The following is a 16,360-nucleotide window of genomic DNA, read 5'->3' on the forward strand; positions in this document are numbered from 1 at the left end:
AGAGCATAGCCCACAATGAATTATGACCACAGTTATCAAATAACAAATCTAATATATGCAGTGTACTACTCAAGAAGCAGCAGAGGAGGATTTTAAGTGGTGTGCAGACCCCAACATCTGTTATGAACCATTTTTATGCTTTTAAGCAGCATGAACCACTTATCAATCTGTCCCTAACCTAATTACCCTCAGAAAAAGCATAACAGCTTTACTTTTCTTCAAGGAGACAAATATTTCAGCATGTCTGACATGTATAATCATATATAAAGCCAACCATCCCATTTGGTTTTGTTGACTGTATTACAGGAGAAAGGCCTCTAACACGGAATACAAATTCTACTCACAGAACAACGAACCAGGAATAACCAACTAGATTCCATTCACACTCTCAATCATTTCAGTTAGCTGTAAGCAGGACAGCTAAATGCTCAATTGTTTAACATTTTATAGTAGTTTGCATGTGATAAAAGATAGCAAAAATGGAAATAGGTAGGTTAACCTACAATCATTTACTAGTTGCCAATTTGCAATTCTATGCCAGTAAATTTGATGTTTGCCAGAAAAACAAAGCAGTTTCAGAGCAGACAGATGTGGAGATAGAGCAAAGATTTGATGAAGTAAATAGAATGGATACTAAAATATTGTACTCAGGTTCAGATCCAAACATCACACTAATAAGCAAGGCCACGAGGTATAACTTTAGAGTGTACCTGCTTAATATCAAGGTGACTGCAGCAATCCCAGGGGTAGAGAGATAAAACACTAATCACTGCATATCAACATACTGCAAATATCATGTGCCTCACATGATTATCTTGACAGAAAAGGCATGGACAATTCTATCAAATTAAGACTTGGGCTATAAACTACCAAGCAAATATGCTAACAGTAAATACAATAGCAGATCCATGATAGTAAATACTGAATTTAAATAATCTTCCTAGGATTATTTAAAAAAAACAATAAGCTCCTGTGCCAAAGCTCAACGTAAAACTGGACTTAAAACAGTCAGTGGAAATCATGACTAAACTGTACAGTGTTCTGCTCAGACCACAGCTCAAGTATTGTCAGACCAAGAAACATAGGAACAAGAGTAGGCCATTCAGCCCCTCAAGGCGATTCTGCCATTCAGTTTGATCTTGGTTATCCCACATCTCAACTCCACCTACCCACCTTGAATCCGTAACCCTTGACGAACAGAAATCTCAGTTTTGACATTTTCCATTGACCTTCTGTCCTCAACAGCTTTTTGAGATACACAGTGGTAACTATATGTGGGGATTTGCTGCTATTTTTTCACTGAACTCCTTTCCCCTCTCTGATGGCTTCAAAACAACTGAAATACTACCCTTGCTGTCCCAGAGATGTACTTTTAAAATCTGTCGAAGGTTAATTATAAAGAGGAAAGCAAAAACGCATCTCCAGCTCAAGTACAGCTGCAAAGCATATATTGCAAAAGACAAATCGGATGTTTCTATTTAAATTGAATGACTGGTCCCACTTGTGAGCAAATGAAACTGTGTCAATACACACACACACATATCAAAAGAGAAAGAATAAGACACATAAAATATTTGATGTTTGTCACAACCATAGTCCTTACATTATACTGCTGTAAAAAGTGGGAGTTTCACACATTTTCCATCAACAGCATTACTTCAATAAAAGTACCGACACACAGGCCATCACCTCCTGTTCTTTGCAATCAGACTCATTCAAATGATTCTAAATTGCTAAACAGCATTCCACATGTAAATGAAGTACAAGTGGATTTACAGGCTCCATAACTCTTTTGTGGCCCGCTATAAAGCAACATTGGCAAAAGCTGGAGTGTACTGGCCTAATTTTGTAGATCACTTCTAACATGGTCCCACGATCACTAGATGGGAAGAAAATGGGAGGGAAGATTGTAATCTAGCTGCTGTCACACAGGGAATTGCAGCAGCCAATCTGCACACCGCAAGGTTCCACAAATAACAAATGAATAATGTGTTTTTGGTGAAGTTGATTGAAGAAAGAATGTGGCCAGGCCACCAGAAAAACTACCCCTCTCTTCTCCAAATAGTATCCTGAAACATTTCATACACACCACAGGCAGGTGGGAACTCAATTTAACATTTTATCCAAAAAGGCGACACCCTTCAACAATACAACACTCCCTTAGCACTCCACTGAAATATCAGCCTACATTGGGAGCTGAAATCTATACTGGGAGTTGAACCCAAGGCCTTCTGAAATATGGACGAGAATGCTACCAACTGAGCAAAGTTTATAAAATTAATAAAAATGTGATGAAATTCACTGGATGGAGAGAGATTGATATGGTCTCCCCAATTCCATCCTTCTCGGAGTCTTTTTCTGCCCCAACATTCCAGAAGGTAGCAGCCTAATTTAATTATCGATAGCTAGTAAAGCACCAGAGGTTATGAATTTGTTTTTTTTTTGGGGGGGGGGGGGGGGGGGGGGGAAAGAGATAATGCATCTTCTACTATAAACTGTTTTCCTTTGTTGAGATGTGACCCTATTCCATCCTAGAGATTTTGAGACAAACCCTTCTGCACTTAGTCATCCATATTTATGTAGTATGATAATAATACATATCTCTCTACTATATACCTCTATTCTCTAATAAGGCAAAACTAAAAACTCCACAGTCCATTCATATCCATTATAATTTTTACTGAGCTACAGCCTTTCATTGTACACTTACACTACCACCTTTTCACTCAGCAATAATGTGACTGTTTTTGAAATTCATGGCTGACAAACCCTGCTTCAGTGACATACTTTGTAGTGAGTTATGGACCTCAACGTGTATGATTTCCTCTATGCTTTCAGTCCAGAAGTTGAGAAATCATTGGCCATGCCAATGACACAAGTGCTAATCCCACAGCACCAGCACTGATCATTCATCACTGTCCTCATGTCAGCATTCTATGGTTTACTGCTTAAACAAATCATGTGAAAAGCCTTCCATTTAAAAATAAAGCCTTAAAAATATTAAACATGGAGGCTTTGAAATTTAGATACAGAGATTACTCTCAGCTCAGAATCAATAGGATTTGGCTATAAAAATGTCTTATTACATTCAAATATTTCAAACACTTCAATAACTTAGCTTCACGTACAAACATGTTCCAAAGCAATTCACGGGACAAAAATCAATGCAAAGCCAAAGGAGGAGATATTATGAGTGATTAAAAGCTTAGTCAAAATAGTAGATTTTAAGCAGGTTTTAAAAGGAGGGGGAGCTGGAGATGCTGAGGGGTGTAGGGAAAGAATTTCAGAGCTTAGGGCCTAGATGGCTACAGACACGGCCACCATTAGGAGGTGAAAGGCATGGGCGGGCGGGGAGGGGGAGATGATAGAGTTGGAAGAACGCAGAGCTCTGGGTAGGCTTAAGAATAGGGTGGGGTGAGATCACTTCACATAAAATGAGTTACTCTGAAGTGCAGAGACGAATGTTACACAGACAAATGCAGTAGGCATTTTGCAAACAAGATCCCACAATCAGCAATGTAATAAATAAACAGTTTTGTTTTTAAACTGTTTGTTCAGAGCAATAAAGAGCCTCTACTCTTAATGGATTAGCGGCCATGAAATTTTTACTATACGCTTGAACCAGTGCAAGAGGCAAAAGGAGCCTTGGTTTAACATCTCATCTGAGGAATGTCAGCTCCTTCAGTATGGCAGTGAAGTGTCAGTTCCGATTATGAGTTTAAGCCTCTGGTCTGGGGCTCAGAACCACAAAATTTGCTGATGCAGTGGTAAGACTGCTACCAAGATGATACACAATAATCCCTTGATAATATTTTCTTAAAAAGCAGCTTAAATTTAACTTGCATTTGAATCTGATCTAAAAGATGTATTTTCTCCATTTGAAACATTTCTGATGGCATCTCTTACCATTCTGACATTATAAAATGAAGTAAAAAAAACAGAAAAAGCAGGAAATACTGAGCATGTCTGGTAACATTTGTGGAGAGAGAAACAGTTAACATTTCGATAACCTTTCATCAGTTTCCACTGCAGCAGTTTCTGATGTATCTCTGTGGTTTACCATGGCAGTTAAGAGTTAACCACATTGGTGTGGGGACTGGAGTCACATACAGCCCAGATTGGGTAAAGACAACAGGTTTCCTTCTCAAAAGCAAGTTCTGATTAAAGGTCATCGACCTGAAATATTAACACTCTCTCTCCACAGATGCTGCCTGACCTGCTGAGTATTTCCAGCATTTTCTGTCTATATTTCAGATTTATTTTGTTTTTGTTATAAATTAAGTAAATGTGTTGTCGATCAGCAAAGACAAGATCAGGCATACTTGCATTAACATTGCTGCACTGAAAGACTTTAAATAGAACAATGCTCAGGCAAGGTTATTATTTGATGCATGGTTACTTTATTTTAATTGGTATCTACTTCTTCCCTTTTTCCAAAAGCGCATATCCCGTACTGCTAATCAAACTTCTATGTGAAGCATTATGTAAAATTACTTCTAAAAACCAAAATTATCAAATACAATTCTAAAACTAAATTTCCCTCATTTATTTTCTCAATCTCCGTTAAAAACAGAAGCTTTATGTAAAAAAATCTAATGGATTTAATTATTTTTCTACTTCTTTAATGACCGAGATTGGTAGGTGGAAGACAGGGAGGCTAGATGGAGCAGTGGGGTAAACATTGGTTTGTAACGCTGATGTTGGTGTTTTAATCCAGCCAGACTGTTAAGATAAAAACAGAAAAGTGTTAGAAATACACAGCAGGTCTGGCAGCATATGTGGAGAGAGAAACAGAGTTAACGTTTCAGGTCTATGACCTTTCACCAGAATGGTTGTGATAGAAGGTCACGGACCTAAAACGTTAACTCTGTTTCTCTCTCCACAGATGCTGCCAGACCTGCTGTGTATTTCTAGCAATTTGTTTTTATTTCAGATTTCCAACATCTGTAGTATTTTGCCTTTATCAGACTGTTGAGACGTCTGCTGACTTTCTATTTGGGCAATCTTAAACCAGTTTTTAGCGAGCATGGGTTCACAGTATAAAATTGCCCAATATTTGACACCTTTATTTGCAACCTCTCAGGCTGCAAGATTGTTGGCATAGAAATCAGAAAATTGTCACACAGTAGGATGTGCTGGGTGTGGCAAATATATAATGAACAAAGAGTGCTTGATGCTAACACTGGGTGGTTGGGATCTGGAATGCACTGCCTAAGAGTGTGGTTGTGACAGATTCAATCGTGGCTTTCTAAAGGGAATTGGATAATCCTCCGAAGAGAACTTGCAGAGCTACAGGGGAAAAGCGGGGGCGTGGGAATAGTCAAGTTGCTCTTACAGTCAGCTGGCATAGATATGATGGGCCAAATGGCCTCTTTCTGTGCTGTAACCATTCTATGATTCTATGGGCTGAATATTATGGGCCCCCCCGAGACAGGTTCGGAGGCTGGGGGGGTGGGGGGGCGCTCCAGCTGACCGAAGCATAATTTTCCCCTGTCTTTTTGGCCCGGCGCCGGGGGCCCTGCCACGGGCAGCGAATTCCACCCATATGTGTGCATAAAAGGGAAAGCATTTCATTCCCCAGCACTGGCATCCCTCATTTTAAGTGGCAAAAACCGTCAATGTGTCCTGAATATCCATCTTCAATGTAGAACAGAATTGTTTCCCTACAGTGTTATTACATAACCTGCAATGCTCTCTCCTTAGTAATAGCAATTTTCCCAAGTAAAGCATTTATGCTACACTTGTATGTCTGCACAAAAATATTTACAAGCTCAATATTTCTACTGTGATCGTAGGGCTTTAAAGGATGGCTTTATATCTCTGAAGAGACAACAGAAATGATCCCTCAGCACAAAGCAAAAACCAGAGAAACAGCGAAACATTGCAAACAAAAAGCTCTCAAGTGTAAGCAGAATTCAAATCCTATCCTTGGCTGGCAATCAGATTTTGCTGTCTTTTCAGACAGGTGGTATGGTTTGTCAGCCAAGATGAAGTTGCATGTCTAGGAGTAAGGCAAAGGGGAAGGTTTGACAGAGAGACTTATACCAACTAAATAGGCATCTTGCCAGTGTGAAAGTCCCTGTGCCAGCAGAAATATTGTCATCTTAAATGATCCTTCTTTCCATACAGAATGGTGGAAAAATGGAGAACAGTATGATAGTTCTAAGTGGCGCAAGGTTAGAAAGAAAAATTGCAGATACAAAAATCACTTGTCTTTTACTTCAAAGCAACGTCAACGTCAAAACTGAGCAGCGCTAGGGAATAGATCACAGTACTGCGTTACATCATAGGCACAAATTCAGTACACTGTATATATAAGGCAGAGAATGTATGATCTGAGACTCAAGCCTTATGCAATAGGCCACAGCAATATTATACCGACCTCAATCTCATTAGTGCCGCAGTGGTTAGCACCGCAGCCTCACAGCTCCAGCGACCGGGTTCGAATCTGGGTACTGCCTGTGTGGAGTTTGCAAGTTCTCCCTGTGACCGTGTGGGTTTTTGATGGGTGCTCTGGTTTCCTCCCACAGCCAAAGACTTGCAGGTTGATAGGTAAATTGGCCATTATAAATTGCCCCTAGTATAGGTAGGTGGTCAGGGAATTGAGGGAAGGTGGGGATGTGAGAGTGTAATGGGATTAATGTAGGATTAGTATAAATGGGTCGGCACAGACTCGGTGGGCCAAAGGGCCTGCTTCAGTGCTGTATCTCAAAAAAAAAATGCTGAAATGCGAGCTGCTCCAGTCTTGCTGTACAAAATGATTAAAAATTATTTCACACAGCAAGAATTAAGCAATTCACATTCCAGCTTTGAGTCTGACCGGAATGTAGGTGCGTCTAGTCCTGCTCTGTTCTACTACACATCAGTTTCAGGGGCATTCTCCTGTGCCTAGCTAAAGTGGCAAATCAAGCATAAAGGCCATCACAGCCAAACCAAATTCTCTCAACATCTTCACACTTCTGGCAAAGATTACTGGATAGATTAGGGACAGGGTCTTAAGTCAATTTTCCCCTCCTTCACCCAAGGCATTAAAACCAATTGCAGTGTGCTTAGTGCCACTTCTGCTGGGATCAGTAGAGTAGGAATGAAAGAGAAATGAACTTGCATTTATATGGTACTTTTCATAACCTCATATGTACCAAAGCACTTCATAGCCAATTAATTTTTTGGAAGCAGTGACTGTTGTAATGTTGCAAAGCACAGTAGCGAATTTGCGCACAGCCAAGGTCCCACAAACAGTAATGCAACAATAACTAGATCACGCGTTTTAGGGATGTTGGTGGAAGGATAAATATTGAGCAGGATAGCTGGTAAACTCTCCTGCTCTTCTTCGAATAGTGTCACAGGATCTCACTTTAGCATCTAATCTGAAAGATGGCAGTTCAGCAATGCCTCAGTACTGCACTCGAGTGTCAACCTAGATTACGTGCTCAAGTAACTGGAATAGGGCTTGAACCCATCACCTTCGGACTCAGGCAAGAGTGCTCCCACTGAGCCAAGGCTGAAACCTCAACCCAAGGTCTTTCTGGTCTGTAGGTCTCAACTTGATAAACTTGCTGCATCATGGGATAGCCTCGTTGCAACATTTTCAAAATGTGCTAAAATCATCTGTTGCTGGTTAAAGGTTACTGCTGTAAAATAAATCAAATCAGGACCTTAATGGCAGAATGCCAAAACCATATTTATAAATGACTCATTCAAACTCTGGCTACATTCTTAAATTCACGTGGCATGTTGCAAAGTCACTAGCTTTCCCCAGTTACATTGCAAACACAGGGGGAAGCGAAAGTAAACTACCTCTTTTAGATAATTTAATTGGCTCGAAATCATTTATTATAAGGTGCACAAGCAATGTAAGCTGGGTACAGGGAAAGCTAACACAGGTTGTATTGCTAGGACAATACAGTACAAAACAAAGGAATATACTTAGACCATAAAAGGCTCAGATATTTCTGCATTTTGAGTATCATGTCCTGTTTTGGTTCCAACACGTGGTAAAGAACATCAAGACACTAGAGGTGGTGAAGAAGACGACAACCAAGATAACACAAAACCTTACAGCTCTTAATTACAAGGAAAGGCTCCAGGAAGTAGGATTACTTATTTTGGAAAACACAGGCTTTAGAAGAGTTATGATTTTTAAATGATGAAGGATACAGTCAGGTTACATATCTTATTTGAAATAAACAGGGATGGTGGGACTAGAGTGCATTGCTATAAAGCCTGTAGGCAGAGTTGGATGCCAAGAAGTAGTTATTTTTGCCATGTGATCCCCTCTGGAATAAAGTGCTTAAATAACAAGTTGATATAGCCCTTTAAAGGAGAACTTCACAAGTTTGCGAGAGAAGAGGACATTTTGAATTATATAGGCTAAGTTACAACAACAGTAACTACATTTCAAAAGTACTTAATTTGCTGTAAAGCACTTTGAGACATTCTAAGCTCGTGAAAAGCACCATATAAATGCAAGCTCCTTCCTTTCTGATGTGCACGTCCTATTGGAATCTCCTGAACTTTCTCAAAAGCCTCACCAGGGATCAAAGAAGAATTTGCTGTAATTTTTTTCCTGAATCAGCCAAAGGATTAAGGGAATTTTTTTTTCTCTTTTACGCAGAGTTTTTAGAACGTGAAATGTACTCCCAAAGATAGCGGTGGGAGCAGAATCCATAAAGCTTTAAAAAAAAGGAACTGTTTGAAAGAATGCTTGAAAAAGAAAAAGGCACCAGCAAAAGGCAAATGAATGTGACTAAGCAGATAGGCTTTCAAAAAGCTGGTGCAGGAGTGGTGGGCTAATGGCCCTCCTCCTGTGCTGTAAAAGTCTTTGATTCTATGATTCTTTTTGTCTGCTCAGAATCACATTTAAATGGTTCATACGGCCAACTGAAACTATTTGATTTTTAACTGACATGGATTGGTAAGGCGACAGGACTTCAGGCAGCTCCTTACACTACTGCCAAGGCATTAAGAAGGCTCAGCTAATACATTCATCAAGCATCCTTACCACAAGAAATTCAGGGCAGCGTAGGCCAGAGATAATTTTCAGTGTGCTCTTCACCCTATGAGCAGGGTTCCAAAATAGATAGTGAAGCTGTTTTCTCTGGTGGAGGAATCCAAAAGAAGCAGACATAATCCTTAAAGCAGAGCTACTGGTCCGATATCCAAAATCAGGCTGTCCACAAATCGGATGTTTTTGAAAATATTCAGATGCAACAACAGTATAGTGTCAAGTGATCATAATTACTTGAACTGAACTTGAAAAGGCTGAAGTGCTGGAGGCAGGTTCAATTGAAACATTCAAAATGAAATTAAACTGTTATATGAAAAGGAAGAATGTGCAGGGTTACAGGGAAAAGGCAGGGGAATGGAACTGAGTGAATTGCTCTTTTAGACAGGCAGTGCGGACATGATGGGCCAAATAGCCTCTTTCTGCACTAATAATTCAGTGATTCTGTGAAGACACAACTTTTTATAGTATCCTCCCAAACAGTAATGTTAAATCAATGCTTCTCAAGTTTAATTTTCCCTTTCAGTCAATTTCTACCTGACTTATTTTAAAATTGTGAAAGGTCAGTGGCAACTGGCTGATCCTGCCCCACCCCACCCCCAACACCCCCTGCTCCCTGTCCCAGAGCTGGCCTCCAGTTGGCTGGGGATGGTACTCAGGTGGATAATAAGCTGAGGCTCATGGTTATCCTTGGGCTCTGGCTGACCCGGAGGGCAGTCACCGGCTCCATGTATCCAAAATTCAGAAAAATCCGAAATCCAGCACAGTCTCGGTCTAATGCCAGATTTTGGATATTGGACCTGCAGTTCCATTAGGAGTGAAATCAGGAAGCATTTCTTTCCACAACCGCCACCCCCCACCCAAAACCCCCGACAATCTGTAGTGAAAATCTGGAATTCTCACCCCCAAATGGTTATGGATCCTAGGTCCATTGAAACTCTCAAGATGAAAATCAATAGATTTTGTTAGGTAAAGGCATCAGTGTATTTGGAGGAAAAAAAACAGATAAATGAAGTTGAGGTCACATCAGCCACGATCCAACAGAATTACGGAACATGCTGGAGGGGCTGAATGGTCGACTTCTGTTTCTATATTCCTCGAACGCTCAAGCAATTAGCAATGGAACTATCAAATTGTTTTGCCTCAATCTAGATAGCCGGATAAACTCACTGAACCATGAGGAGCACTAGAATTTCTTCTTACTATGATGTTTCATATTTAGTGTACGGTCTGCAAGTATGTTAAAAAAAAATTGTGTGTAACCTTATTTCCGATTGCTTGTCAGTAATTCATTTTAAATGTAAACAGAAGATAACCCACATGCGATAAAGTTCAACTGAGCTTTGACCTCAATAAAAGACACACACACACATTTCAATATCCTATAACATGCCCAAGTACAGAAAACCTAATAAGTATATTAATTTTCCATACGTCACTCTTCCTGGTCAGAGGAGAGCCAACATTCCATTTTTCAATTATGAAAATATATTTGACATGATACAGGTACACCATAAAACCTTTTGATATTAAGAACAAAATGCCAACAGTAACAATTAAAGATGAAACCATGAATGTAGAATATAGCTGGGAGCATACTCAACACTTGATAACTTTCACATTTAGATGCCTTTCGCCACACTCCAGGTGCATTACAACATCATTAAGACACAGTCATCTATAATTCTCTATATACACCAAAGTGTACCTATTGTAAGGGGACATGGAAGAATGATTCTTATCCCCGATTTGATAAGACAGGCATACATGTACTAATCACATCATTTCCAATCAGTACAGACAACAGTTGCTATATACTGTATTCATTCACCAGAATACAGTAGTTCCATTTGTACTGCAACATTATATCTTCACAAATCACTTATGCGATTATTAATTAAATAGGAATAGGACAGTGACAGCATAATAAAGAACCAAGCACGATGTCTTTTAAGTCTGCATCCACCATCAGTCCCAAATCATTTGTTAATATTGAGAGTAGATACCTGGAGTAACAATTGATGCAAACTAAAACCTCACTGGAATACATTTCAGTTCTGGCAAAAGGTTACTGACTTGAAACATTAACTCGGTTTCTCTCTCCACAGATGCTGTCTGACCTACTGAGTATTTCCAGCATTTTCTGTTTTTACCTCATTGGAGAAGCTCAGACACCAGAAATCAGAGGCATCCAAAAATGGCACCCAAACTTTTAAAGCCCAAGCACCCAGTCTGATTTGTACAATTATTATTTACTTGTTTGAATTTTGTGGACCTGGACATTTGAAAGGGGATATTCTCAGTCTGTCTGGGTGGATAATTCCTGAATCAAATCACCAAGACCTGTTAGCAACTTGGGATATATGCAAACTAACAGAAACATTAATTTAAAAATTGTGTGTGACCCATCAAGACTCCATTCGCAACATACCTACATGACCCACAAAGAATGAAAGGCTTAAGCCCCTGCCATTAACCACAACTATTATCTGAACCTAGAAATTATCTAGAGGTAATAAATCCTAACTTGTCATAAAAAAGTATCATGGAGATGGATCCAATTACTCCAATGCTCCTTCCCAGTCTCTTCAGTTCTCTCCTTCACAAATTGCAGCTCATCCAAAATGGCATTATTCCCATCCTATACTGGTCCCAAGTCTAATTTCCCCCGATGTTCACCAATATTCCATCCTTCCTATACAACAATTTCAAAATCTCTGTCCTTTTCTATAAATCCCTCCATGCAGTGACTTAGTGGCAATTTTAGAAATGGGCATACTATACATGTCAGCACAAGATTCTCCAGCCCCCACCCCCCAACTAAGGGGACTGTATTAATGTCCTGATAAAATGTTGATTTGGGACTTTATATGGTGTATTTGCCCATCATTTTAGAGTCAAACTCTTTCACAAGACAACATGCCCCACTAAACTAGACTAAAGAATTACAGTAGTGACAGGGAACTAGAATTCAGTATATGGCAATCTATTAACAACATATACTTGAGAGTTGCATTCTTTTCAACTTAAATACATCTATTGGTGATATTCATATATTCCTCTATCCACCATTTTAACAGATGTTAACCCATTAATTTTACATGAATAAGCACCTCAGTTTAAAACACCAACAAAAGGAATGTTATATGAATGAGTTAAGCATTTGTCGACAATCAACAAGAATTTTATCTCAAAATGAATCGCTGCTCCAATAATATAAGTAGCTTTTCAGTACAGTAACTGCCACAGAGCCTCATGACCTGTGTCTAGAAATGGCTGCCCATATCACCTTGCCTTTGTGTTAAGTGCCATTCAGTGCTATTGGAGTAAGGATCTTCATCCCCAAAAATGAGAAATGGATGTCCTCAATATCCCTTTCATTACATGCTGCTACAAATTTGGACATACGCTAGTCTCATAAAAAAGTGCACCCTTCATCATACTCCTGCTGCCATGACCTTAACCTCTCCCTGTTCTGGGGAATTCCACATCACTGATGCAGGATGACATCTACACTGAAGAATTCAAGGCTGTGCAATCATTAAAAGTTGGTCATTAATTTCCAAGAACTAACACTTAATACTTCGCAATGTGTTTTCCGGAATTACCAAAAGCTAAAATGAAAAGCTATGCAACAAAAAGGAAAACTTGCACTTTAAAAAAAAAAATTGGAATGTGGGCATCACTTGGAAAGGCTGAGATTTCTTATCCATTCAATGGCGCTTGGTGGTGATGGCAGGGAGCCTTCTTGAATTGCTGCAGTCTGTGTGATAAGTGAATGGACAGCCATGAAGGCAGCTCTGCAATTCAGTATAAGAAAATATGCAAATATCCAAATATTACTGAAAAATGAAATGGCCAGTTTTGGTAGGAATGGGTTTGAATATTTTTTTTAAATGCCTAGAAATCTAACAAAGTGATACCAAGCACTGGAAACTGGACCTCTAGCACCACAGAATAGTGGTATGCAGGTCGGATCTCTTTTCCAGCGTCCCTGATCTTACTTGCAGCACTCCAGAAACCAAAAAGTAAAGACAACGTATATACCCATGGGAAAAAGGGAACTATAATAATAGAAAGAGGACCTTCATTAGGATAATCTTGCAAGTCCCCTGAAAACCAACTGAGAACAACATTGGCAGCAGCCTAACAGAAGAATCCGAAAAGAAATAAAATTGAAGCATAGGAGAATGCAAGCACACAACAGAGCCTACTCTCCTCAAAATCACACCCCAATATTTGCAGTCTGCAGCATGCTTACACTGATAACTGCACAGGCAGGAAGCTTTCATTATCCCAACTGTAAAAATAGCAGTAGACACAAGTGTGTGATGTAAGGAAATCAGATAAATCTAGTGTAAAAAAAAATTCTAATACAACTTACTTACTGAGGGCAGATGTCAGTGTTATGTGCATGTTAGTACATCGATATCTGTAGTCAAAAGCGAGCAAAACTGAGAAGGGAAAGTCCCTCAGTCAAGTTCTGAGAAATGAAGTATTTTGAGAAATATTTCACTTCTCTGTAAATGGAAACCATCCACAGACTTCTAGCATTTGTTGAGGGAGGATACTGACAAAGTTGAGTTAAAAATCCAGCAAAAGTATAATACCAGTTTTACTAGGGGATTCACTAACAAGTATTCCTTCTAAGTGGCACAGCTAACATTTAACTATGATCCTTGCAATCTGTCTAGAAATTTGAGGGTACAATATAGGCTCATTTAAAAAATAAAGCATAGTGCTCCTTCAAGTTACTGAAGTGGCACACTGAGCTGTAATACCAGCTCCATGCTACTCCAGCAGATTAAAATCCTAATTAAAAGAAATCCCTTCTTCCATCTTCAAAATTAGAAAGGAAAAAAAAATCCAATTTTACTGGATGCCACTTCAACAAATACAGGTCATTACAACTAAACTTCCTCTAGGCACTGAATGAAAACACATTTGATTAGAGTTTGCAAGTAGATCAAAAAGTGTGTTTACCATACATCATTTCTAAATGAACTGCAATTATTGCAAGGATCTGGATCTCGAAGAACAAGTGAGTTCTTACCAGCATCCTATCTATTCTTTCAGCATAGCAGTCTGTCTCCTGTGATCTTGTGTCAGTCTTGGCTCAGTGGTAATACCTTTGAGTCAGAAGGTTGTAGATTAAAACCCCACTATCTAGGCAGATATTCAAGTGCTGCCTTGTGGGAGCGTTGGACTGTCGGAGATGCCATCTTTCATAGGAGCCTGCATTTCCCCTCTCAGATGGGGAGAAAAAGGTCCAATGGCATATTCAAAGAAATGCAGAATTTTCCCAGTGTCCTGGCCAATATTTATCCCTCAATCAACACCACTAAAAACAGATTATCTGGTTATTTATCTCATTGCTGTGTGCAAATTGGCAGCACAACAGACTATGTCAAAAGTAGTTCACTCGCTGTGGAACAATTCAGGATGTCAGGAGAGCATGAAAGGCACTATAAATGCAAGGATTTTCCCCCTGGAATGAAGGAGGGTTTTGGAACTGCTTCTCTTGTTTAAACCTATGAACTTTATTCAATACATACACACACCTTCAAAACCAAAAATACTAAAGGATTTACAAGGCACAAGGAGATTTTCTTATATGAAAAAAATAAAAATAGGCTTCTAGATATGAAAGATATCAAGGGATATGGAAATAGTGCAAGAAATGTCCACGATCTAGTTGAATGGGTATCGGGGTCAAATGGCCTCCTCCTGTTCCTAACTCATATTTTTGAGGCAAAAAGTGCAATTTCTAATTCCACTGAAAACTGGTTAGTTTCTCATTGATGCATAGGAAAACCAAAGATACTGAATATTTCATTTGGCTGCTGTGTTTCATTTCCTGACAACCTTTTATAAATAAATCAGAACAAGTATATATGTTTCATGCAGCTCTTTAAGAATGAAAAACTATGGAAGATAGATGACCTCCTCAATGAGTTAACAAAACAAAAACGACATCTTCAAACCAAAATAATTTCCAACAAATATATAATAAAATCATGGGAATTGAGAATATAACATTTTTATTTTGCTCCATGTGTGGATTTCTCCTCCCAGCCACAGCCCTGTTCCCTCCCCCTTTCTCCAAACTTGGCTCTGACACGCTGTCTGCTTGGTGTGTTTACATTAGGTGGTTAGGGCCTACCCACCAGGTGGAAACCTCCGCCCTCGAGTTGTCGAATAACTGGGTGACGCAGCGACTAAGCCCGGGTTTGGATTCAACTCCCAGCCCGGAGTAGGCCTCATTTTTTAAAAAATGATTTAAAAAAGCCGGCAGTTTTTTTTTTGCAGGGTTACTCACTGTCGGGGTAGTAGCAGCGGCGGTGCACCCCTCCTCTGGAAGGCTCCGTCCACGAAGACGCCGTTCTTGCCGAGACACTTCAGGTAGAAGTGCGGTTCCTGGAAGGTGATCTGCAGGTGCCGGCGGGAGATGAAGCTCGAGTGACCCATGTTCACATCCACGGGGCCCTGGCTGGAGTTTCGGCCAATGGTCACCGACTCCTGCCGCATCAGGTACTCGAAATCCCGACCCTCGAGTTTGGCGATAGCGGCGTCGGGCGGGGCCTGCGGGTCGAGGCCCAGTTCCCAGCGCACGACGCCGGCCTTGAGCTGACCACTCACCCGGCTCGGACTGCAGGGAGCCGATTTGAGAGCCAGTAGCGCCCGGGCGCCTGTGTCGTCGCCTTCGCTATCGGAGGGGAAGAGGGCAGCCTGCATGGCCGGGGGTGTAAGGAGAGTGAGAGACGCGGGCAGCCTGGCTCTGGGGTCCAGGGGAGGGGGTCTGGGGCCTGTGAGTGTCTACGTTCAGGCACAGCCTCCAGTCGGCGGCTGAGCAGCGCCGAGTGCCTCCCGTCAGAGAGAAGTCATAACAAGCCGGGGGAGGGGGAAGAAAGAAGGAAAACCCGGACTGGAATCTCCTCCAACACAGCCAACGGGAGGCAAATGAATAAAGAAAAGACTTGCATTTCTATAGCACCTTTTAAAACCGCACGACGTCCCATAGCGTTTTACAGCCAATGAAGTACTTCTGAAGTATAGTCAGTGTTGTCGTGTAGGAAATAAAGCAGCCAATTTGCACACACCAAGGTCCCACAAACAGCAGTGAACAGATAATCTGCTGTAATGATGTTGATTGAGGGATAAATATTAGCAAGGATACCGGGGATAACTCCAGGCCTCCTCTTCTAAATAGTGCTGTGGGAACTTTTACATCCAACTGAGAAAGCAGACAAGGCAGCACTCCCTCAGTACTGCACAGGAACATGAGTCTGTTTTTGTAGTCAAGTCTCTGGAATGGGACTTGAATCCACAACTTTCTGACTCAGATTTTTTCTGATT

The 16,360-nt window shown here is 40.5% G+C and overlaps 1 protein-coding gene across 1 annotated transcript in view; it reads right to left on the reverse strand.

Moving 5' to 3' along the window:
• foxk1 (forkhead box K1) overlaps positions 1–15,909 on the reverse strand; it is a 165,369-nt gene extending 149,460 nt beyond the window's left edge. The window contains exon 1 of the mRNA XM_068055805.1: positions 15,324–15,909. Within this exon, the coding sequence (XP_067911906.1) occupies positions 15,324–15,739 (416 nt within the window). The 5' untranslated portion in view covers positions 15,740–15,909. The remainder of the gene's footprint in view (positions 1–15,323) is intronic.
• Positions 15,910–16,360: the final 451 nt, after the last annotated feature.

This window comes from Heterodontus francisci, chromosome 24, assembly GCF_036365525.1.
Source record: "Heterodontus francisci isolate sHetFra1 chromosome 24, sHetFra1.hap1, whole genome shotgun sequence".
In the NCBI taxonomy this organism is placed as follows: Eukaryota; Metazoa; Chordata; class Chondrichthyes; order Heterodontiformes; family Heterodontidae; genus Heterodontus; species Heterodontus francisci.